This window comes from Lissotriton helveticus, chromosome 5_1, assembly GCF_964261635.1.
Source record: "Lissotriton helveticus chromosome 5_1, aLisHel1.1, whole genome shotgun sequence".
In the NCBI taxonomy this organism is placed as follows: domain Eukaryota; kingdom Metazoa; phylum Chordata; class Amphibia; order Caudata; family Salamandridae; genus Lissotriton; species Lissotriton helveticus.
In genome coordinates this window covers 365,016,895-365,043,358 of record NC_136065.1, presented here as the reverse complement: position 1 = coordinate 365,043,358, position 26,464 = coordinate 365,016,895, and the positions used below count along the sequence as shown (strand labels likewise).

At 48.3% G+C, this 26,464-nt stretch overlaps 1 protein-coding gene across 1 annotated transcript in view; it reads right to left on the bottom strand.

Moving 5' to 3' along the window:
- Positions 1–26,464, bottom strand: part of AKR7A3 (aldo-keto reductase family 7 member A3) — a 310,621-nt gene that overhangs the window by 190,188 nt on the left and 93,969 nt on the right. The window contains exon 2 of the mRNA XM_078642494.1: positions 25,438–25,625. Coding sequence (XP_078498620.1) covers positions 25,438–25,625 — 188 coding nt within the window. The remainder of the gene's footprint in view (positions 1–25,437; positions 25,626–26,464) is intronic.

Below are 26,464 nucleotides of genomic sequence, written 5' to 3'. Positions count from 1 at the left end.
CTAAGACCAAACCTACATTGCTTGCCACTCCAGAGGAGTTCCACCAATAAGGTGCCCAACTCGCAGAACACCATCCGCGGGCTCTCAGTCAAGGCTCCCTGCAATACATAAAGACATCTAGGCAAGATCACCATCTTTAGAAGCGCTATTTTCCCCATCAGGGACAGTTTTACGGTGCAGATTTAAATTATGGGGCACAAATTATCAATCACTCGCCCATATTGAGTTTGCTGAATTTTTTACCATGCGTAATCTGAATCCCCAGACATTTAACAGAATCCATCCTCCAAAGAAAGCCAGAATCCGGGAGCTGTTCGGTGGCAAAGCCTGCCAGCTGTTCTATTGGGAAAAGAGCAGACTAGGTTTTATTGACTCCAAGACCAGAGTATTCCCCCAAGATATTACGCAGTGTCAGCCCAGAAGTGTCCAGTTGATGAAGGTAAAGCATGGCATCAACGGCTTACAGTGAAACTATATGCTCCATCTTCCAACCTGTATTCCCAAGCCACTGAGAATCTGTTGCAGTCTGCAAACCAGGGGCTCCATTGCGATGGCAAATATTAGCGGCGAGAGCAGGCATCCCTGTCGGGTAACCTGCTGCAGGATAAATTCAGTCAAGACATAGCATCCAGTACGTACCCATTCCCACGGGTTATTATAGAGCATTTTGACCCAGTTGATATAGTGGCGCACCTGTCCCACTCTCTCCAGCACCTGCTAGACATAATTACACTGTATAGCATCAAAGCCTTGCTCAATAGCCAAAAATGCAAGAACATATTGTTCTGTAGTCAGTCCCCTACGGTGCATGAATAACATTGGCAAGTCGGTGAAGACTACGCCATTTATTTCGACGAGGGATAAAGCCCAACTGATCCTTATCAATCAGGCTCAGAAGATCTGGGAGCAGTCTGGCAGCCAGCACATGGCCAAGATGTTTTTGGTCTACATTCAACATGGAACTTGGGAGATAGGAGCCGTGGTCCCGGGGATCCCTCCTCGGCTTCAGGATCACTACTGTGAGTGCTTCCGTCATTGAGGCGGGAAGCTCCCCATTCTCCAGTGCCTCTATATACTATTAGCAGCTTGACTATCAGGGTGTCAGAAAAGTATTAATAAAATTCTGCGGGAGGTCATCACCCCTCGGCGACTAAGCGTTTTTTCAAGGCAGACACCAGTCCGTGCAGTTCCCGCCTGGTCAATGGGTCCCCCAATGCTTCCGATTTCCGGGCCAAGCTGCCGCAGTGGCAGGTCCGCCAGATAGGTGGACAGCAATTAGTCCCTCTGTCCATAATGGCTCTGTGTATACCACAGAGATGAGCTGTGAAGAGCTCATTAATCGCCTGTTGCATGTGTACTACTTGGCCCTCCCACTTCCTAACCGCCAGAATGGGTTGTAGTGCCATCTCAGAATTAATCAATCCCGGCAGTAGGCGCCCTGCCTCATCCCCTTCCACATACCAGCATCTCCACCCGGTAAAGGGTGTTATATTCCCAACTTAGGCCCATGTAGAGAAGCAGCTTATTTCTTACATTGTCCTCTCAATAACATTTCAGCTGTGACCTTTTGCACATATTTGAGTGCATGAAAATGTTGAATTGGTTTCCCTGAAACAAAACTTGTTTACACATCTAGCTTCGCACATTATCACAATGCCCTGAACATCACGCACAAGGTCTCTTTTTGCACTATGTACAAATGTCATCTTTATCTTCATCCACAGGGCTGTCTATATATCCATAACATCACTAATCTATACGCACATTGCAAGGCTGATTTCTATTACAAAAGATGAGCATCCCGATAGATTAGAAGTGTCCTGTCTCCAACACTCAACCCAACAATACTCCTCTACTGCAAAACCCGCCACCAGCACCATCCGAAAACACAGTGACAGCAGGCGAATATCACAGAAGAAGGTGGGGAAACATGAAGGAAGGCTTGAAGAATGCTGAACTTCACTCATGGACTTGTGGACCCCAGTGATCTATGGAAGAGAGGAAACAAAGAACAGAAAAGAGTAATTTCATGCATCCACATCCATACGTGCTTAGGTGGACATAAATCATAAACAAACACAGAAATGTTCTTACCCTTCTCAAAGGGTCCAGACTTCTGGGATTTTTAAATGGTCTTTAAGCAGTACATGTAAATCTCCATCTGCTATTCCAAGTCGTTATACAAATATTGTCCATGTATCCTTAACCTTCATTGAACAAGGAGGAAAATTTGTTTCTGCAATCCTCCAGAAACAAAGGGCAAAAAAGCAAGAGAAAGGGAAAAAAAGCCAATAGCCTGTGGCAAAAAACCCTTTTCATGGATAAAGAACTCTAATCAAAATTCAATAAGTGCACTTATGTGATCCATATAGAAAAAACTTACATGGCCCACAAGGGGGAATAATCCTAAACTTGACACGCAGCCGCGTATTGCCAAGACAACGATTACTACAGCAGTAGGAGCCCCAACCACTGAGAAGCAAATAGTCCTTTTGCAGGGTATTGTAAAAACGGGCCCAAAAATCAGAACAAGAAAAAGTAACGGGACAAAAAACAACTACTTGCACTGTCCTGACGGAAGTGGAATCCAAAGAATATCCAAAAGACAAGAACCGACAAAGTTCTTCAGCAGGCGACGGGGTCTTCGTGAAGCTTGAGAACAAGATCCAAAACCGGAAGTCAGGCACGGAGAAACCGGAAGATCCACGACATCCTGAAGACGTCAAGGGGAAGACCTTCCAGGTCACAGGACCAGGGAAGAAATCAAGCACTGTCTAACTGAGATCAGCGTATTTTATTCCCAAAAGCACCGCCCCCACCAAGCACGCAGGACAGCATACAGGAATAAATGAGAAAGGAGGAGAAAGGAAAAAAGGTACAATCCCTAGTGGATGTGCAGGCTAGGGCGATCTGAGAGGGACGGGGGGCTAATTCCTAACAAGCAGAGGAGGCAATTCAGTACACAGCATGCAGAGACTTCACCACTCAGCAGTCTGACATCTCATTAAGGGTATCTAGTTTGTGACCAAGACAGGGTCCTTCATAATCTCCCATCATGTAATGGGGTTGGATCATCTGTTGGGGGGAGATTCTTGGCTTTACACGTACACACACTCTAGGTACACTTACAGTAGGGTTTGCACCGTAGGCGTACGCTTGATTACTTGCTTGTTTATATGTCTGCATGTATACACTGTTTTAGCACCATGGTAGAACTATATCTACTATTTACGCTTTTGGTGCTTGTAATCACGTTCATCTGTTCTGTCTAATAATCACTGCAGCCCATGTATTTTATACAAGAAAAACACTGGTTCAATATAGTTATTGAACACGTCCCATTGTTAATTCTCTGTATACTTCTTTGAGAAAAAGTGAGCACGAGTGATTCAGCGAAAGGATCTGTACTGTTTCCACGATCTTTGAGGGGTCAGGGTGGTCATGTTTAGTGGTTGTCAGAAGCCATTCGCTCCCTGGTAAGTTAGGGGGACTTATTGTGACACTGTGAGCTAGCTGGTCTATAGCCCACGATATCCTGCGGAGGTGTCCGGAATGATTCTTGGCACCAAGCGCCTAGTTTATGTTGTCCAAATAAATGCGCAGATTCTATGGATTAGTAGAAAGTATACGACAAGGTAATGTGTTTCTCCAGTTGGTCCAACTGTTTGCAAAGTGTATGACGTGGTCAGTCCTGATCTTGTAAGACAGACTTATTCATGGAGAGAGTGTTCTCCAACTGCTCCAGCACCACCTCCTGTAGGGTTAAGTCTCTCTCTAGCTTTTGATGTATATCCATCGTGGCCACCAGGCACCCCTCCCACCGGACCACCACCTTCATGGCCTCCGACTCTACTCCCCTGCTGCAAGTACTCACCCAGTTATGGTCATAATATTGTGAAAGAGCCTCCGAAAGCATGCCCCTGAAGACCTGGTTGGTCAATGTGTCTGGGTTAACACCTTCAGCGCGGCGCGAATTTTCGCGCTGAGCTGAAGGTTCTAAAAAACGGGTGTGGTCATGACGGAACGGTTCCGTCATCAGCACAACTCAACCGGCGCTGATGACGGAACCGTTCCGTCATAAGCATTGAAGGGGTTAAGGCACCATAACGGAACCCTCGGTGCTAGTCGTTGCAAGGAGTATGTGATCAGGAGCGGTGAGAGATTAGAGAAATATCGAGCCAAGTAGTGAACATCCACCACCCTGTGCACGGCTGCCGTTGGTATGAAAAAATAATCAAGGCGGCTGTACGTGTCCGACGTGGGAGTGAATCAAGAGTACATCAGCGTGTGCAGCTGTCGCATGTACTAGATATCTGTTCAGTCAATACTAGCCTGCAGAAGAGCAGAGGTCGCGTGGGGTTGGGTGTCTAGCTAATTACACAGTTAAAGTCACTGGCTAAAATAGCCTCCGCTGCCAGGGACGCTGGGGCAGCTGTCATCACTTAGCCTATAAAGCCACCATCGTCTGAGTTGGGTGTATATATATTAATGAAGCAAAGTTTGTGGCCGTCAAGCGTACCCTTCAGAATGACATATCTCCCCATTCGATCTAAGCAGACTCAGTTATGTTTTAAACAAGACCCCCGGGCCCACTCATATCAAACCTCCCCGGGCATACCCAGAGTAGGACGTGGAGTAGACCTGCTCTCTCCATCTGTGTCTCAAATAGTTAATAGTCATCCCACAAATGAGTCTTCTGAAGGAATGACACTGCCACGCCGTATCTCCGGAGGTATGCATAGACTCTAGGACTTTAAGCCCCACACGCTCCATGTCATTACATTGCATTTAGTTCCCACACTCTCCATGACCAACAGACAAAATTGAACTGCTGGCAGATTCTTGGACCTTGGCCCCTACACACCTTAAGTCCAAAAGATCTGTACTGTAAGTCATTTGCAAGTGCCCTACGTAGTGAATGTTTCTCCTATAGGATAACATTACCATGCTCGAGGTTCATACCGCAAATAGTAATGCAATAAGGTCCCCACTTCACCTAAATACCATCAAAATGAGCTCTTAATGCTTAATAACAACTACTTCGATTTACATTTTTTATTTTTATCTGAGCAAATTTCAATACTAAATTTCACAATGTTATCAATAATATACATATATACATATATATATATATATATATATATATATATATATATATACACAAAATAGAAATACAAATTACTGTGCACTAAAATACATACATTTTATATCATGACATTTGCTATATAATAACCCATGTTTACACTCACTCTCTACTTTAAACACCTCCCAAACACATTCACACTATAATCTCTCATTTGTTCCCCAGCCTTGTTTAACACACACCTAAGAGTAAATCCAAGAATAATCTTTTGTTCTTGTGAGCTGGGGTTTTCCAACATAAAGTAAACATATGTTTCGGTGGTATCAAAGATAGAGAACCACCTTCCTCAGGACCACACAATCTATAAATATCATAGATCATGGTGAGACAATACGGGGTAGTCAATCTTCCTGATGTATTGTTGCTAAAATGAAAACTTCTGCTATATGAAGGGTGCATGGGCATATGCATTCAAATGCCCTTTGTGTTTTATAAGTACTGGGTTGATTTCTGAAATAAGCCACTTCCACCATACAAGAGGATATCTTATCTGTTATCACTGTATCATGTTGATGGCCCAGACAAAAACATGGTATGCCCTCTTTAAAAAGTTCATCAAAAAGGACGAGTAGGGAGGAGGAGCTACGATAGCAACCCAGATGGCCGCGTGAGTTCCCGGCTCCGCCGACCTCCGTCTCCTGCCAGTAGATCCTGTCATATATCCTGAATTTGCGCCCTGCCTTCTTGTGTCTGAACTGGTCTGGATCGAAATGGTGCAATCCTGAGATTTCTGCCATTCCGGTGGAAAAAGATACGTCGTGTGGCACTTTGCGGCCTGCATCAGCTTGAAAGCCGGGGTCTCGAGTAATGGCCCAGCCGGGCTGAAGTTGAACAACATCCGCCGTGGTTGTGTGACAGGGTCCGGTCAACTGAGGTGGCAAGTTTTCTCTTGACTCGCTACGGACGGCGATTGGTGTGCTTGGTATACATTGAGGCAGGGGTGGCGACACAATTGCAGCAGCGGACCGGGGTTCCTGGCCCGGTGGCCCAGTTTTGGGAGCGGCCGGTGCTCGCCGGGTGGGGTTCTCCGCCTGCGGTAGCTGCGTCCGAATTGTCATTGTCGTCAACGGAGTGTCCCCCTCTGCAGTCTTCCGTTCCGCATCCACTGGTCTCCCCCTCCGGGGCTCTCCGGGGCCGACACTATGACTGAGACCGAATGCAGTGTTGTGGAACAAATCGGTAGTGTCCCGTCATTAATAACTGTGTTGGCGCCTTAGGGTCATTTCATGAGTGTATTGATGCCCACCTACCCACGATGATAACTTGCTTGACTGGAATTGAGCGGACCGGACCCTGCTCCACTGCGGGAAGCGGAACTACTCAAGATGCCCTCGATGGCCACTTCGACAGGGGATCCAGACCCTGTACTGTGGGAGGTGTCTGAGCCTCTGAACGCTGTGGTGTGTGATCTGAGAGGACACGATGTGGTGACTGGATCGTGTGGCCTACGACTACTGCCGATTATGGATGGACTACCTGCTGCTCCCCTTCCGGAACCCAACGCTGGGAACTGTTGTCGGCCTGGACCTGCGTTACTCCCCTATGTGTCTAAGCCGCTAAGATGGCGTCCGCAACAACACTGTGCATCCGTGAGGATTAGGGGTGTCTCGGACCCTGGTGCAGTTATTGCCACTTTCCACCCTGTGCTACATCCTGGTTTTGACTCTGTTCCGATCTTTTTATGTTTTGACTATCCTGCTGAAGCGGCTGCTCGTCCGGAAGGGGTTAGTGTGTGTGTTCAAGGGGACAAGGTTGAGATTGAGAGACTAAGTTTCACATCGAGTCTCGCTGGACACGGGGTTTGCGATGGTACGGTCTATGGAAGGCAGGGCGGTATTTGAAGTTTCCCCTGTTACGCTACAAATTTGCTGCTTACTATGTTTTTGATTTAATTCAGGGGATTCTTGGTCCGGGCGGGGGGAGGGGGGGCCGGGGATATGATAGACAACGCCCTCCTCCGTTTCTTCCTACTTTTAGGGCTTAGTTAGCTGGGGCGACAGGCACGCTGCTAGTGGGTTGGGCTGTAGCCATCTGCAGAGGTGCAGGGTGGGGGGATGGGGTTTTTATGTTTTGTCTTTATTTTGTTTCTATGGCCTGTTCTTCTTTCTTTTCTTTCTTGTACGAGATGTGGGTGAATTATCCTGAGCTGATCTGTTTCTTATATCCGGGTGTCAAGTGTTCTGGCTATAATCATCCTGATTTTGCGGGTGGACGGGCTCTGAAGGCTTCAGCCTAGCAGGGTTGTGGATTATTATGTCCTTACTCCTGCTACGTATTTGCTAGTGTTGATGTTTCAGTCATCGTTTAATTGATATGTACCCCTTTAGTCTATTTGCCTGTTCACCTCCGCAATGTGCTCGGTTGTACGATACCCGATGTGTGTACTTCACGCTCTTGTTTTTCTTCAACTAATAAAAATATATATATAAAAAAAAAAAAAAAAGGATGAGTGGGTCTCGTGCCAGCCCCAGCACACTCTTGTTGAGCACACATGTCTCAAATCTAACAGCTGTCATTGTCTACTGTTTAACTTGATAAGGTCTAAAATACTTTCTCAATTACGAAGTTCTTGGTGTTAAAATTATATAAAAACATATATCATTTCTCTAAATTAGTTTGGAGTTTCTTCTTGAGTGCGTCTCATTTATTGACTGTGTGTAAAACAAATACTTAACACTACCCATGTGATGGCCCAAAACTGCTCACCCACACTACCACAGAAGAGAGCATACAGGATTATTAATTTAAGCCCTGTATATGGGTCTTCTGGACTTTCTACATAGTGTACATCATTTTGGTCTACTACATAAAAAGCCAGCTTCCTACATTAAGACCAAGAGGATTGCTGTAAGATCCTGAAAGCCTATGCGGCACATTTTCTTTTCTTGTGTACAGGTATCCTGAACATCATATTGCCCAGGTAAACCTTCCACCACATAAGTGAGGAGTCTGTGGTAACAGTCATCTGCAGAAATGATCTGTCCAGTGAAATATTTATCATTCCACCATGTGAGACTATGCTGAATTGTGAGTTCCACCAAAACTAGATCTTCCCACTGACCTGTCGCTTGTGACCATTGCCTAGACAGACACTTCCATAATGGGCAAATGTGCAGTTAAGCATACAGCAGTATGGCTATGCAGGAGCCCATCCTCCTCAACAGTTTTATTACTGTTTTCACGCTTAGTGTACCAGACAAAAAGCAACCTTTGAGATGCCATCACCCTCTCTTCAGTGCAGGGAGCCACTGCCTGTCAGAGTTTAACCCCTTCTGTGCTCATGACGAGCTCAGCTCGCCATGAGCCAAGGTCGCTCCGGTGCTCATGGCGAGCTGAGCTCGTCACGCCCGTTGGACCGCTCGGACGCTGGGCTGATTCCCCTGCTGTGCTGAGCGGTCCATTGAAACGGGTGTGGTCATGACGAGCTCAGCTCGTCATGAGCACCAGAGCACCGTGGCTCATGACGAGCTGAGCTCATCATAAGCACGGGGCGCTGTTCGCGCCCCCCCCCCCCCAGCACAGTGGGGGGAAACAGCCCCGCAGCGAAGGGGTTAACACTGCTCCCAAAAAGGGCTAATTCTGCTGAGGGCTGAGATGGGATTTGTTTGCATTGAGTGTGAATCCTAGACTGTGTATGAGGGACACGGCTGTCTGAGTATCCTGGGCATTGCTGATGGCTGCTGCTCTTTTTAAGCAAATAGTTGCGGTGTGGAAACACAAATGGTACTGTAATGCAGATGTGCTGCGACCACCACTAAACATTTTGTAAAAGCCCTTAGGGCTGTTGTAACCCTCACAGGGTAGTACCTTGAACTGGCAGTGTTGTCAACTTACCACAAATATGGGGTAGAGATGATGTAATGGATAAACAGGGAAGCAGGAGTACTTGAGGTTGAGAATCACCATATTAGAGGAATAGAGTCCTGCAGGGTTGTTACTTTGAAATGGTCTGACAAAATCTATCGATTTAGTGGCCCGAAGTAGAGGATACGCTGCAGGGTGCCCATCTTTGTAATGACAGTACAGTGAATGCAGTCCTTCATCCCAATGTTGCGGGGGCACTGGTTCAATGGTCCCTTTGCTGAAAAGTGCCCATACTTCCTCTTGCAGCAGACGCTGATGTTCTTGACTGATTGCAGGACATCATGATGGTATCTTTGAAGGTGTATATGGAACTCCAAGTAGTATTGTTAATGTACCATGAAAAGGAACCACTAGTTTCAGTCTTCTACCCACTGTAGAAGGAATAACCTGATTATTCTCTGATCGGTGTGTGCAATTGGGGGGATTAATGGTAAGTCACTCCTCTGAAGTGGAGGCACTCTTTCCACACCTATCTCTTCCACAATGGCTACCCCTGAAACTTCCACAGGACAGGACTTTTTTGTTGGTCTCTCTTGAAAACACGGACGTTGCTGGTAGTATGTATGCTACAGTGGTATCACAGCTTTCACAGTCCCATACTTCTGTTGATGCCAAAACCCAGACCTCGCAGGTTTGTTCTGAAGTGCTCACATGGCCACTGCAGGATCTGGTACCTTTTAAAAAAACATCTTCTTGAGCACCTTATCTACCTGAGACCTGAAGAGGTATTCACCATCGATGGCAACATTAATCATGTGTTGCACTACCTCCGGACGCAATGCGGACATCTCTTAGCTACGCACGTCCAGGACTCACAGCGGATGTTTGCACTAGAGATAGTTTTCCCTTCCTGCATTTTCTGCCTCTCACATGTATGATGAGCAGTTCCATCACCTCTTATTTCTACCTATTGTGTCTTGAGAAGAGACCCACAGCTTTCTGACAGCTTCTATCTCCTGCCCAGGGAAAAGGCACATTTTGAAGCTGCATCTACCAGTAATGAATACGGAAGAACGTGACCCTTGATATACATTAGTTATTTTGGAGCAGTATTATAACTGTTTTCAAGTCTGGGCATGATAAGCAAGGACAGGAACTGGTCAGATCATTCAATTTCAAACAAGGCTGCAACTAGAAAGTCCTCTTCCTCCATGAAATGTAGCTTGACCTTATGATATTCTGATTGGGGTGAGATTTTCTGCTGCCCTCTGAATGACAGCATGGTATGCGGTCACGCCAACTGGGGCGAGGCCTTAACTGGATATGGTCCCAGGTTAGAATCATGCTGAGGATCTGCATTATAATTCTTCCATGGATATTCTCCCTCATGAGGGAGAAGTGGTTCAAAGCACGGATCCTGCTGATCATCCTGGCTCTTATGATCACAATCAGTCTATGAGAGTAGATTCTTGTGCTGACTGTAACCTAGGTGACATTGTTACTGGCGGCAGATGGGGCTTTGTGGTGGGGCTGTGCTGTAGGGCTATATTAAACCTTATGCATTTTAGGGATTGAACATTCATGGACCTCCTCAGAGATAGCCTTCTCAAAAGGGAAATCTGACTATTGCTGTGGCAGATGTGCTGAAATTTTTTCTAAATTACATAGGACTATATCATTTTCTCTGTCCGAAACCTCTGTGAGCCATCGCCAATCGCCAATATCAAGTTGCACGATGCTGCGCCTGGAGTTGGAGTCTGCTTCAAATCCGAATCTGGCATCAGCTCAGTGTAGAGTGACCAACCCTCCGTAATTTTCACTAACTGCCCGTAATATGGGCCTCTTGTCCGTTGTCCGTAAGGGTTTCCTCCACGGACGCCTTTTGTCCGTAATTTCCGACATTTGCGTTAACATGCCCCCTGCAAGCAGCCTGTAACTCTCACTGCAGGGGCAAACTCACGCTCATGCTGTGATCTGTGGCCTGCAGCAGCCACTCCCCGACTTGGGAGAGACTGCTATCAGGCCCATTATCATTCTGTATGTTGGCCTAATAATCACATACAGAATGATAATGGGCCTCTCTGCCCAGTGACAGCATTTCGGATCTGGTGGGTGTTTTTCAGTGGTGGAGAGGGGGCATGTAAGATCTGAGAAGCCTTCAGCTTTGATCTTTTTCTTCACTTTTTTTTTTGAATATGCAAACACAGGTGCATTTCACCCGCATACACAACAGATACAGTGAGTGCAAGGTTCTCTCAACGTAAAAGAAACTTATTTTGACTTATGCTTCTGTTGGTTGTCTCTTTACTTATGCAAGTTATGTTTTGCTTTATTCGAGGTACACTCATAAAAGCATATACAATCTTCCATTATAATACAAAAATAGTAGTTTAAAAATGTGGTGTACAAGCAGGTATTTTAAAAACATAGTAAAATTACATCATAAAAATTACATTTAAAATGCAGATACTCTTTTAATACATTTTTTTCCATTTTAATGATAGTTTACAGAAATGACAAAATCAGTGATCTAAAAACTTCTGCCCGACATTCCTTGCCCACCCTAAATATTTAGCATTAGCTATTGCTATAGGCAGTAAAGTGCTAGTGCATATAATTCTTAATGCTACAGTGCTACTAGTAGTACCTAAGGATTTACACAATGGAGTTAACCAAATGAGTCTAGGTTCTGCATAGGCCGAACAAGCAAATAAAAAATGGCCAATTGTTTCCTTCTGTGCTCCACAAGTAGGGCAGTTGCTGGTGGACAAACCACGCCACCTGCCTGTCAGAGATCTTAGAGGTAGGGCACCTGCTCCAAGTTGAAAGAGGAGCTTCCTATCCCTTGGTACAGTTACAGCATCCCAATAAAGGTCTAGACTGGGGTTGGGCTTTGCTTCTAGAAAACCTCCAGCCATAGTCGAGGAGCTAGTGCCACTCCAATTCCGATGGACCACCTTCTCCCAATAAATGTCCTTTAGTGCTTTTTTGGATGGGAATAAAGCGGTCTCTGGATGTTTCCATAACATTTGGAAACCTAGAACACCCAGCGCTATTCTCAATTCATTCATCCAGCTGACTTTGTGAAAGACATCAGTTTTAATAATGTCTAGAAATCCTTCCTCATAATGTGAAAGTTCAGGTGTTGTCCAAAGCCTACGCCAATGTAAGATTGGACGCAGCCTAGCGGAGTCTACAATAGCCTTCCTGCCAAGATCGTATTTGAGTGGGAGCAGGGGAGTACTTTTGGGAAGACCAGTAATGAGACGGAGAAACTTATTTTCCGAAGTTTGGAGAAAACCCCACAGTTCAGCGCCATAAAGCGCTGAGCTGACGGCTTTAGCCTCATACACCTGAAGCACTGGCATTATTGGTTTGGTTAAGGATTTTCTATTCTCCGTAGAAAGAGCTCCTACTGTTTGCCTGTTCCTTAGTACTGCAGTGTCTATGTGGTGGGACCATCTAAGATCCTTTGCCACATGAATCCCCAAGTACGTAAAGGCATTGACCACCTCCAGAGGGCGACCATTCATGGTAAGTTTATTTTTAAAAACTACGGTAAGGGTTAAAAACCATGAGCTTAGTTTTGGCCACATTGACTTCTAAGCCGCGCTCCCCACAAAATTGGTCAAAAATGGATAGGGCATGCTGCAGACCGCTCGGGGTCTTCGATAAAATCAGAGTATCATCTGCAAACATTAAAATAGGTGTCTTAATGCCAGCCAGGGAAGGAGCATCCACATTTGCAGATAGCATGCGGGCAACAACACCATTGATGTACAGTGTAAAAAGCGTGGGAGCCATCGCACATCGTTGGCGGACTCCCCGCTGCACCGGGAAATCTGAGGTGACCATTCCCTGCCCGCCCCACTGTATCTTAGTAAAATTTGACCGGTGAAGCCTCATCAACATTGTCAGCAGTTCTACAGGAAGGCCCAGGTTCTTCAGAACCAGCCACAGCTGGGACCTAGGAACAAGGTCAAAGGCAGCCCGCAAATCGACAAATGCAGCGTACAGGCTGCCCTTGCGCAGTAGCACAGTCTTCCACTGAAGCAGAGTAAAGCGGAAGACCTGATCCACCGTGCTGGTAAACTTACGGAACCCTACCTGGAAAGGTGACGAAGCATTATTCTCCTCTGCCCAATCAAGAAGCCTATTGACAACCATCCTCCCAACCACCTTTTGCATGGTGTCAATTAAGCTTATGGGCCTATAGTTTCCAGGCTGCGATTTGGCTCCTTTCTTAAATACAGGGATTATAACTGCGCCCTGCCATGATATCGGGACATCTGCACCCTGAGCTACTGCATTAGCGAGGAGAACAATGTACTTACTCCAGCGCTCTTTATCATAGATAAAGACGTCCGCCGGTACACCATCCAAACCTGGTGCTCTACCACTAGCCACTGTACCGAGAGACATTTTTACTTCGTTAATGCTAAAAGAATTTCCTTTATAGTAGACAGGCCTGAAACCATCCATCAAATTGTCAGACTGATTTTGGGCATACTGGGGTTTAAAATAGTTTACCCAATCCTCCTGTGATACATTGTTATTAGGAGGGTCAAATACACCCCCATACCCCATTTTACGATATTCCAGAATTGTCTTGTGTCTTTTCTGTCACTGGCCTCCTTTAAATCTTGCCAATGGAGCTCGTCCCATGCTTTTTTAGCGTTTACTATACATTTCCTGTATTCCTTTCTGGCAATGCGAATGATCTCTAATTGCCTCCCCTTAATGGCTGAGCCTAGGGCGGATCTAGCGTACCTACATTCAGCATTATACCACTTAGCCGGCTTGGGAGATGCCCCATTGTTCCTTTTTACAGGTTTCAAAAAGTGATCTCTGATACTTGAAAAGAGGCTATCATGGATTATGGTTACATCATCCGAGCCTGGATCAACTACCTTCATTTGCTCAATCGCCATTATGGCTTTATCAGCCTCTACCCCAATGCCATCTACAACCTCTTGATTAGCCATGACATGCACCCATTTTAGCCTACACAGGTCATTTGTAGGGACGATTGTAGGAGGGCTTCCCACATCCAGGTTCGGTTCCACGTGGTCGGATATCCACCATTTGTGCTCTACACACAGTGGGTTATGCTCGCTTTCAATTCTCCATTTGACCTCCAATTCTGCTACTATGACGCCCATTGTCAAAGGTATTTGCCCCTGATTTATCACTCTCAGTCCTCCCATTTAATGCCCTTAGACCCCTTTCATAGCAGATAGCATTTACACAGATAACATCCTCGGACCAACAGGTAACAGGTTTCAAGTCCAATTTGGGGATACCCCATTGCCTATCCTCCTCATCACCAGGAAACTCATCATAGGTAGCCAGAGGCTCGAAGGTTCGATTAAGTCACCAGCTATCACAATGTTATTATCTGCAGAGTGGGTTTCTAGGAGGGAATCCAAAGCCACTAGAACTTCTGACCTCCCACCCTTGTTACCCCTAGCGTAAACATTGTAAATATCTAGCCGTCCCAAGGGACCCAGGTCGGCTCTAATGAGTTGGATGTCTTTACTTCTGGTGGCTACCTCCTTGATATTGAGCGATAAACTCTGCCGGACCCATATAACCAAGCCACCCATGGGTCGCACCCTATGGCCCTTTATTGCCGGGACAAAGTAATTCAGATAACCATGGGCAAAATTAGGCTCACACAGCCAAGTCTCCTGGAAGATGCACACGTCGAATTCGTTAACAAAAGTTAACCAATCAGGAGACTGCGGTCTGGAACGCAACCCGGCAATGTTCCATGAGACTAGTTTCCCCACACCAACCCTATTACTGTCAGTTATTCTTATAGGAGAGGCGATGACAGGGATACTACATGGCACCAACTCTACCTCACTTGTAGTTTCCAGGTTTGGATAAGTTTTAGGATTCTCCCCACTATACAGACTTATCTTCCTGTTGATATTAAGAGGGTAGTCAGCACCCATAGTTACACCTCTGGCTGTCACTATTACCCCTGCATTTTCCTCCCTACAGCAGGCCGCCAAATTACCACTAATGCCTTGACTTAGGTTTGGTGTATGTCAATCGTTATTATCCAACCCGGAACCGTTTCGCCTACCCACACTACTCAGTGTTTGAAGAGAACGCTCCAGGGGTGGAGAACACTATTTCCTTAGCTGAATCAGTGAGTGTGCTGGTGCACTAGTTCTAAACTCCAATGCAAAGAGATTTTCAGCAAGAAGTACTGATTTCAAGGTTAACTCAATAGAGTCATATTTAGCATAAGGGACGCTTAGCCTTTTTGCCTCCAGAATATCTTTCCCAATCACCGAGCGGCAGCCTCTAACGTGGCACAACCAGTGAATAGCTTTATTAATTAGGGAGTCTGGGTACTCTCTATTTCCATTTGTCGCTTTATTCAGCTTAGGGAAATTAGTCATATATATTTTATTTAGGCAGTGGGCATTATTAGCGTTGTTAGTCCCCCTTTTCCTAGAGGGATTGTCATCTGATCGTTTCATACTCTCAAATACCCTAGGTTGAGTAGTTCTACCCCTGCCAAAGTGCCAGTGTTCTGTCTTGGCTCCAAGTCGGTGCCCATCACTTTACATCTTGAAATTGATTGCCCACCGGTTGCAGCTTTCATGGTGATACAACCATTTTTGCTGATATCAATAGGAGGTACCAAGGCTGGATCTGTATGCTTATCCCTTACTTGCGTTTGATGTGTCTTATTTACTATGTTTGGCTTTGTCGGGAAGAAGTTTCGTGTAATAGGTGATATCTTAGGAATAGTACTTGTTCCTCCCTCTGACACAACACTAACCAAAGTTGTTAGGTTTATAATTAGTGATTTTAATGATTCAATTTCATCTCGTAAAAGGATAACTAGATTGGTTAAAGTACTAACTTCATCAGATGCTATTTTAACCCTGCTGATGTTTGTATTAAGTACAGCAGCCAAACTGGCTGCAGATTGTGTCGCAGTGGAAGTACCTGCCCCTTCAGCCCCTTCTGCCTGCATCATTTGTGCGATAGGAGACTCATCATGAATATCAGCCAAAACGGCATATCTATTACCACAGGATATCGTAGGAACAGAGGGAGATAGAAATTTCTCAGTCATAACTTTAGGAGGCACGTCATGACCCACGTGACAATGAGCCTCACCCTTTGCAGCTGACTGGCTATTATTTCCATTAATGTTTCCATCTTTAACTCTTCTTTTTGCCCGAAACATGGTAGGTATTAGAGGGGGCTCAGTAGCATTGTTTACTGGTCTTGATCGAGCTCCACTATCACCTCCTGAGGCCTCAGCATTAGCGTGACCTAAATCGGCCACGAGAATCTTCCTGCAATCTTCCACAAGATTATCAATTCGATCGATTACACAATTTACAGCGACATGACAATACCCTTTTTTGATTTTCTTTCCCTTTCAATGTTTCTGGTGATTGCCATTCCCACCCCCCCACCCCTCCATGGATTTGCGTTTCCCCATACCTCTTTTTCGTATAGTCTATAATAGCAAACAAAGTGGTACTGGCATTTATTTCTGGGAGCTCATAACAGAATAATGAAAACCTTAGTCCAGACCTTGGGAGAGAGCACCCTCAGCCCTCTTTTGTAGTACAAGGTCCACGGATTAGGTCCGGCCAACAGGAAGTCTGGTATGTCAGGAGTTACTGAGGGGGCCCAGCCCGGACGCGTCCGGCCCCGGACGGCCACAGACGGCCCGCCCTTTGCCCTGGCATAGCCCGGGGACGCCCGTGCGCGTTCCCGCGATGCGGAGGAAGCGCCAGTGTTTTCTGCGCCTCCATGCGCGGAAGTGGGCGGGGATTGCCTCCAGGGATTCTGGGTGCTGTAGTTCCCCTACTCGGCGGCCGCAGATGGAGGTTAGGGCGGCAGCAAGGGGAACAAACAGCCACAGGAGAGCGTGCGCTCACAGCACAGGGTGTGCAGCAATCCAAGTGTCACCAGGTAAGCAGGACAGAGTCTCCCATCCACCGAGGGAGCGCTGGTGTTTTCTGCGCCTCCGTGCGCGTGGGTGGGCGCGATTGCCTACAGGGATTCTGGGTGCTGTAGTTCCCCTACTCGGCGGCCGCAGATGGAGGTTAGGGCGGCAGCGAGGGGAACAAACAGCCACAGGAGAGCATGCGCTCACAGCGCAGGGTGTGCAGCAATCCAAGTGTCACCGGGTAAGCAGGACAGAGTCTCCCGCTCCACCGAGGGAGCGCCGGTGTTTTCTGCGCCTCCATGCGCGGGCGTGGGTGGGCGGGGATTGCCTCCAGGGACTCTAGGTGCTGTAGTTCCCCTACTCTGCGGCACTATTGCGCGACTTCCTCTGATGTGTATGCTGAACGTACCTTTTGCCCCTAATTTTCGTCCTGAATTCTGACCTTATGTCCTGATTTTTTGTCCTGAATTTTGACCCTTTGTCCTGAATTTTTGCACCCACTGTCCTGAACTTGCACCCATGCCAATTGGTCACCCTAGCTCAGTGCTCTATGGCTTGCAAGGTGTGGGTTTGAGTCAAGGCACAGGCTGCTCCAAAGCAAAGGGCGGTTCTCTGTGCAGAGCAAGCTCAACTGCTGTGGCCGGAACAGTGTGTCGAGGCCTCTTGCCTAGATTGAGTTCAAAGCCCAGCCGCCTCGAAAACGATTTTTGTCCTCCATATGCAACTCTTTAAGGTTAAACCATGTAGAGTCGATACTTGTGTGTGGAAGGAGGTAGGAGTGCAGTGGCGAATGGCATGGGGGAGGGGCAAATGCGTGGGTGCATGCACACTCAAATAAAATAAAAAAATTAATTCAAAATTAAACACTTACTGAATCCAGACGACACAACGTCCTCCTTGCGCCGGACCTCTTCTGCCGAAACAGCAGTGCGAACCCCAGCAAACTCCCTTGACCAATGCTGGCACTGCTCACATGCTGTTAACCAGCATGAGAACAGCGCCCTGATTGGAGGGAGCGACCTCTCTCAGTGCTTCCCAGCGCACTAGGGGTCTGCATTTGCTCTCAACCCAGCTGTCTTAAAAAAGCTGGGTCGAGAGGTTTAAAGTGCACATGTCTGGCTGGCCATCCAAAATGGCTGGCTGAAGAGACACACGCACTTTAAACTAGCGGAATTTGGGTAATTTCGCGTTCCACAGAGAACGCGAAATTGCCCAAAATTCTCCGTTCTGCGACTTCACAAAATGTTTTGCTTGTTCGCGTTCTCAAAATGAGGGTTCGCAAGATATTTCTCCCCAAGCACGCAAACAGATATTGCAAACATGAAAAAAGCATCGCCAACAAGCAATTCCGCGTGTTTGCGGAATTTCTGCGTGTTCGTGGAGATTTTTTACCGTTTCGCGGAGATTTGTGTAAAGCGATTACGCAAAATACACCCACCCCTACTTCAAACCATGCACAGGCAGCCCTCTGCCCACTACTCCTTCCTGCTGCCACTCAGCTGGCCCGCCCTGTCCTGACACTCAGTGCAGGGCAATGAAAATAAAATAGTAATTAATTACTACTCCAAATAAATTGCACAACATAAATGCCCCCATAGCCCCAAAGATTAAAAATAAAATGGCAATGTATCATTTTATTTTTCATTTCTTGGGTTTTGTGGGGCATTTAAGTGGTGCGACGCTCCTTTGCTCCCATGGAGGTGCCCCCTGTACGAGTGCCCTTGGGGTAGTCTTTGTCCTGCGTTCACGCTTCTCTTTGGCCCCACAATCTGTCTTTTCCACGTCATCGGAGCCATCTGGGAATGGATGTTGGGACTCCTCCTTTGCTTGCACTGGCAGTATCTGTAGTGTTGCTGCTAGTGGGGTGTACCACTGCAGCACACGCCCCCTCCGCAATGTTGGTATTGAATTTACCCCTAGAGCGTAAGGGGTCTGTGGTTTAGCCCAAGCGTGAGCGTGGACACGCAAGGTGATTAATAAAAGGCCCAGGGAGCTGGGCGTGGCAAGTTAGTTGCTGCCACCAACTGCAACTAGTGTGTCCTGTGTCCCAATCATTCAGGCCTACACCAGGACACCACACAGGCGACGACGGTGGTCTACGAACCCACCCTACAGCGTGCCCCACTTCACCACCGCGACCCGGGCGTGCTCTGCTGCACCACGCCACGCAAGCCTGCACGTTGCGAGCCGCCCGACACACCGGCGTTCCACTCACCAGTGCCGGTCTGAATCTCCAGCCCGCCTCCTGAGCCGTCCTGGACCTGGTTGCCGCCCTCAGGTACCCCTGTGTGCCCCCGCTGCTCCGCGCTGCCTCAGGCTCTGGCCACGCTGCTGTACCCGGTCCCGGACCCCCAGTCGGCTCATCGGCCTTCCCGCGCATGCGCAGTGAGTTCCCGCACTACACTCCTGGCGCGCGACGCGGCCGCTCGACCTTTCCTCACGCTTCTCGCGTGAGCACGGACCCTGCCGAACCGCACGCATCTCGCGGAACGTCGCCTACGGACTGCCCATACTGCTGGTTTTCGTTCCCACGTGTCTACAACTATCCACAGTGCCGTTTGAAGCCTCTCCTGTTTCCAGCTCGGCAGTGCTTCAGCCACCATGGCCACCGTGCCGCATCTGGAGCCTTTTGCAGTGACTGGAAGCCCCCCTCTAGGGCGGCCAAGTGGAAAAAGTGGGTAGAGCGGCTTGAGAACTACTTCGTCGCAGCGAATATTGCGGTGGGGCGTCAACGCGCAATGCTGTTGCACCTAGGTGGTGAAGCCATCCACGACATTTCCAAGGACGTCACGGAGGGTGCCCCGCCCCACACGTATGCGACCCTACGAGACGCCATCACACGGTACTTTGAGCCATTCACTAGTGCAGACTACGAGCGCTTTCTACTACGCCAAGCACGCCAACTCCCTGAGGAGTCCGTGGATGTCTTCTACGCGCGGCTCAAGAAATTGGCCAGCACTTGCAGTCTCCCGGACGCGGCTGATGAAATTCGCGCCCAATTCATACAAGGGTGTGCCTCCCTGAAGCTGCGAGAGAGGGTGCTAGAGAGAGACGCGATGCCCATGCGCGGCATCCTGGCCCTGGGGCGGTCCAAAGAGCTCTCCAAAGCACGTGCCGCGCACATGGAACCGTCTCCAACAACGACCATCAAGACAGAGCCCGTGTGCGCCGTCAGGTCGCAACCTACAGACGGCCGAGTGAGAACCCCCAAAAAAGGGCGACCGAAACCAAGCCAATCCACCCACGACCAAGCATGCATGTGGTGCGGAGGTGTCACCCCCCCACAAAGGCACCTGCCTGGCCCAAGGAAAAATCTGCAGCGCATGTGGCAAGGCAAATCATTTCGCGAGCGTCTGTTTGTTGTCCCAGCGGAAGAAGCAAAGTGGCCCGCCCATGAGAGTACGACAAGTGGTGCCAGTACAAGACGCGTCGAACAGCAGCGACATGGACGACGACGATGAGGACGCCACGACAGTCCACGTAGTGCGCATGCTCAACGCCCTTGCAGCCGCGTCGTCGACCGAACTAATGTGCACCGTCCAAGTGCATGGCCAGGCGGTCAGGGCCCTCATCGACACCGGCGCCACGATAAATCTCATGGCTGCCAGCGTATACCAATGCCTCGAAGACGCCCCCACGCTTCACCCCACACGAGTGCAAGTGTTTGCCTACGGAACCCGGCGGCCACTGCGCCTGTGCGGAGTATTCCAGTCGACTGTGGCCCACGACTCAACGCAGCTGCAAACGAAGATCTACGTATCCCAAGAGGGATCAGGTTTCCTTCTTGGTTGCAAGACAGCACGGGAACTCGGGCTCATACACTTTGCCCTAACGGTACAAGCCCAAGGTCTGGACCATCTGGTTACGGAACATTCCTCGCTGTTTGAAGGCATCGGATGCTTACGTGGCCCCCCCGTCCGACTCCACATTGACCAGTCGGTGGCCCCTGTAGCCCTCCGGCACAGACGGATCGCTTTTCACCTCCGGCCAAAAGTCGAAGCTGAGCTGAGGATGCTCGAACACGCCGGCATCATCGAACGAGTGACGGGACCCACGCCGTGGGTGTCCCCCATCGTTGTAGCCAAGAAGCCGAAGCAACCCGAGGCGGTGAGGATATGCGTGGACATGCGCCTCCCCAACCTAGCAATTAAGAGGGAACGTCACTTGACACCGACCATTGACGACATCATCGGGGAACTTGCAGGGTCGAAATGGTTCTCCAAGATGGACCTGCGGTCGGGGTACCATCAGATCCCTCTTCACCCAGACTCACGCCCAATAACAACATTCTCCACCCACGCAGGCCTGTGGAGATACACGAGGCTAAACTTCGGCATCTCGAGTGCGGCGGAGGTGTTTCAGAACATCATTCACAATGTGCTCCAAGGCCTCGACGGTGTGCTCAATGTGAGCGACGACATCCTAGTACATGCCCCGACTTTGGAAGAACATATCGCACGCCTCCAAGCAGTGTTCAACCGGCTAAAGGAGAGAGGACTAACCCTCCATAAGGACAAATGCGAGTTCCTACGCAAGGACATCAGCTTTTTCGGATACAAGTTCTCCGACCAAGGAGTTGGCCCCGACCCGGACAGGGTCAAAGACATCCACGACGCACCAGCCCCCACATCTGTGACAGCCGTCCGCAGTTTCCTAGGTATGGTAACATACTGCGGACGTTTCATCAAGGATCTGTCAAATCTGACAGGCCCTCTCCGCGAACTCACGAAATCAAGTGCCACCTGGATGTGGGGCCCGGAACAGCAGGAGTCGTTCGCAAATACCAAAGCAGCCTTGTCGGCTGACACGACCCTGGCCTACTTCAACCCTCAACACGAATCACAATTACTGGTGGATGCCAGCCCCACTGGCCTGGGTGCAGTCCTGTCGCAGCGTCAGGCGTGCGGAGAGTGGGCCCCCGTAGCGTACGCCAGCCGCACGCTGACACCGACCGAACAACGGTACTCGCAAATTGAACGTGAAGCGATGCCATCCTATGGGGGTGCCGCCATTTCCACATCTACCTCTATGGACATCCTTTCTCTGTGATCACCGATCATAAGCCCCTCATACCACTCTTCCAAGGCTCATCCTCTCGCCCACCACCGAGAATCGAGAAGTGGGTATTGCAACTGCAGGAGTTCCACTTCACCGTCGAATACCGACCCGGCACGCGGAACCCCGCAGATTATCTGTCAAGACATGCCCGGCCAGTCACCGACGCTGAAGCAGCTGAAGCAACAGCCACGGAAGAGTACGTCAGGCTAATCGTCGAACGGTCAAGGCCACGTCCGATGTCTCTGGAAGAAGTAGCGAGAGCCACTAAGGACGATGACTGCCTCCAGATCGCGATCCATGCCATAGAATCCGACGACTGGAAGGCGCTGCAAAGCCCAGCATCTTTTCGCACTCAGGACGCCCAAGCTATTCTAAAAGCCCTGTATCAAGTCAAGCACGAACTTTCCGTCTCAGCCGAAGGATGTCTCCTGAGAGGCCCACGCCTTGTACTGCCCAGCAGCCTCGCCCAGCATGCTGCTTTGCTGGCTCACGGTTCGCACCAAGGGATCGTCAAGTCCAAGAGCAGACTCCGAAGCAAGCTGTGGTTCCCTGGACTTGACAAAGCCGTTGAGGAAGTAGTTCATAGCTGCCTGGTGTGCCTAGCGACGAGCCTTCCAAACCCTCCAGCCCCGATAATCACCGAAGAAGGGCCGACATCCCCGTGGGTACGGGTGAGCGCAGACTTTGGCAGCCTTCCCGGAGGCAAGTACATGCTTGTTGTAGTGGACGACTTCTCCTGCTACCCCGAAGTAGAAATTGTGACATCAACTGCAGCGTCGGAAGTGATCCCAAAGTTCGAGAAAATCATCGCCACCCACGGGATCATGAAAGAAGTCCGCACAGACAACGGACCCCCATTCAATGGTAGCGAGTTTACAGAGTACCTGCAGAGCCATGGAGTCAAACACAAACGGATAACTCCAAGGTGGCCGCAAGCAAACGGAGAGGTCGAAAGGCTAATGAGAACTCTGAACAAAACAATCCAAATTGCAGTCGCTGACGGCCACTGTCTGGAGCTGGCTATCTACCAATTCCTCCGAGAATATCGCCAGACCCCGCACTGCACTACTGGAGTAGCCCCGAACAGACTCTCCTTCAACCGGGCTATTGCTGACACCATCCCACACCATCCCACGTGGGAAGTAGCCCCTAACCCCAGCAACCGATCCATGGAACAGCGCACCAAAAACAACCAGGAAACGTCACGACGGCGGAGGGCCGCAGACAGCCCCATTCAAGCCGGGGACGCAGTTCTTGTGAGAGACCGCCATCCCGGCGGGAAGTTCCGCCTGCCATTCGATCTGGAGCCCTGGAAGGTCACCGAAGTAAACGGAACCATGGTCACAGCCGTCAGGAATGGGGAAGTAGTCACAAGAAACGTGTCATTTTTCAAGCAAGTACCTGAGAGAAGAGAAGACCCAGAACCGGATGACAGGCACCTGTGCCCACCGCGCAGACCATCAGGACCAAGCATCACAACACCTTTAGCAAGTGACCTCAACCCGAGCGATAATAGGCCGGAGAGACTAACAGAAGACCCCGGCGCCACTGAGACCGAAGAAACAGAAGAACCAGCCACAGCGGAGGGTCGCAGCCAAGCGAGGTACAGCCTACGCCCGTGCCCCAAGCCTTCCCAGAGATACCGAGACTTTGTGGCCCAGTGCTGGCGATGAGATGGTCCAGATGGCTAACCCCGCCGAGAATACAAGTAAGACTGTTCCAGTTTATATCTGATATGTTATGGTTGTTAGAAAAAAATCCAGAGACTTCGTTCAGTGGACTTTGTCAAACATTGCAGTGTTAAAGGTCATAGCGCCTCCGCTGACCAGAGAGACTTTTGTATACCATTGTGTTTTTCCAGTTTGTTCTATCCCTAGGTAAAGGAGGAATGTAGTGTTGCTGCTAGTGGGGTGTACCACTGCAGCACACGCCCCCTCCGCAATGTTGGTATTGAATTTACCCCTAGAGCGTAAGGGGTCTGTGGTTTAGCCCAAGCGTGAGCGTGGACACGCAAGGTGATTAATAAAAGGCCCAGGGAGCTGGGCGTGGCAAGTTAGTTGCTGCCACCAACTGCAACTAGTGTGTCCTGTGTCCCAATCATTCAGGCCTACACCAGGACACCACAGTATCTTGGACAGCTTTCCCCGCCGAATAATGTCCCTCATGGACTTCTCATACAACCTGGATTCAGAAAACCCCTCCAGCCCAGGTCGCTTTCGAAACCGCAATTGATGAATCTCCTCTATGGAAAATCCTGTGTCTGGGGTCGATCATGTTTGTAACTCAACCATCCCGGAACTCAAGATTAACTTTCGAACCAGTCAGCGGAAAGAAATCAACCTGAGAGGGAGACTTTATCTGGTTCATTGTAGGTTTCAGGTAAGAGTCACAAGACAAGTTGAGACCGAAAATTCTGAGAGGAAAAATAACTTGCAAACATTTATGCCCAGCACTAGATGGCAGGAGTGTATAGAGCAAATGACTTCCAACAAGACATATTTCTTTATTTCTTGTGTATTTTTGTTTTGGCAAACTGCTGCAATATTTAACACAGGCCGATTCGGGTCAATCCGTGTCTGTTGAAACATTATACAATAACAGTTCAATAAGCGAGAAATGCGGTAGATAAATATTAGGTCGGCCTCTCCCTATGTGAATAGCTCAGTCCTGATGAGACCTGTAAATTTAATATAGGACCGAAACGTCAACAACACATTCTGATCCACTCACTAAGGAGATCCATTAGAATATTTGAGGATTCTGATGCAATTTTTCTAACTATACAACCTCATATGTATCAGTGATTTTATCTCCAGTAATACTTACACCAGATAAGAACACCGCCTACTCTATGAATAACGTGGTTTGTAGTACTCTCTTTTGAGAATTGAAACCTATTCGGAATAGGAGCCATACCACTCACCTAATACTTATTTACTGCATTTCTTGCTTACTGAACTGTTCATGTATAATGCTTGAACAGTCATGGATTGAGCCAAACCTGCATGAGACAGAGATGGGTAGTTTAAATTCAGAAGGAATCCCGAGGAACCGTTGTCAGATTAATGTTAGTTGCTCTCCCTGGTCCCTAGCAGATATAAAAGTTTGTCATTGTTTATATATACACACTATCATAATTAACACAAGAACGTCTGAGGAAAGTGTCCTGCTTTAGCCAGGCAATCTGGCACAGAAATTCAGAACATGTGCGTCTCAGGAACTAAACGGTTCAATCAGAAAATAGGGTTCCCCTTTAATGCCTGACAAGGACAAGCCATAGCATGCTTTGAGCCTCCCACCCTCTGACAGAGTGCAATTGAAGCACCCCTTTTACCAGTCACTTTCCGCAGATTTGACTAAAATCTGCATTGTACCTCACCTTAACTAAGAAGTAACACTGAAATCAATAAATCATCCCTGTCCCTCAACGCATATCAGGAACTGTTCATTGTCAACTATTTGCACCTATTGCTATTCATGTTCTGTATTGTGCCCTCACCTCCTCGTACAGCTCTTGACAGGCACGCAGGGAATCCTCGATAGGGGTTTCATGGTCAGGCATGTGCAAATAGAGGAGATCCACGCTGGAGGTCTGCAGGCGCTTCAGAGATGTCTCGAACTGTGAGCGCACACTCTCCGGCTTCAACGTCTTTCCCTCCAATGGATTCACCTTGGTTGCTATTTTCACTAAAAAAGGATCAAGAAATAATAGGGATTATTTGCACTGTGTTGTAATTGGCAAAATCCAACTGTGGGTATAATACAAGCGGGAGAGCCGGTCCCAAAAATCAAGAACTTTACTCAAGACATGGGTAGCAAAAACAATTATGCAAATGCACCCTGCAGGAGGCTTCATGTTAAAGGTTGCATCAGCAACTTAATCGATTATTCAAATTTATTTGTAACGAATGTATGACTATACTACGCGATCATGTTGATCGCGGTATCTTACAACGCAGGTTTTACAACGCAAGTTGTTTCAATGACTTGCGCTGGAGGGCGCTGGACTTTGGGACTGTACGATTTACTATTCCAACACCCGTCTACATACAGTAGGGAAGGTGTTGGATAGTAAATCGTACTATTCCTTAGCTTGCAGCGCCCTCCAGCGCAAGTAGTTGAAACGACTTGCGTTGTAAAACCTGCGCTGTAAACATACAGCGGTGTAACGACGGCGTTGTAAAGGTAATCTCCCATTTGTAACCTGGGAAAATACTCTGAACAAGACCAATACCCCGAAACAAGTCCCAGGATGCTTGTTTTCTAGTCCAGGGAGGACCTAGCCTGGCAGTTTGGGCTGAACTGTTCCCACGGGGACTAGGTCAAGGCTGATTTGCATAGGTCTGGGTTTAACGCTGATCTGTGACTGGAGTGAATGTTTGACAACGTTCAGCATTCCGTCCATCATCTTTTTGTGTTGCCACAGCACGAATTAGAAACACTTAGCTGTATTTTAAACTTCCAAATAACAGTCAAGATAACAAATTCTTCTAATCTAGGAGGGAGATTACCCATTTTGGGCCAAC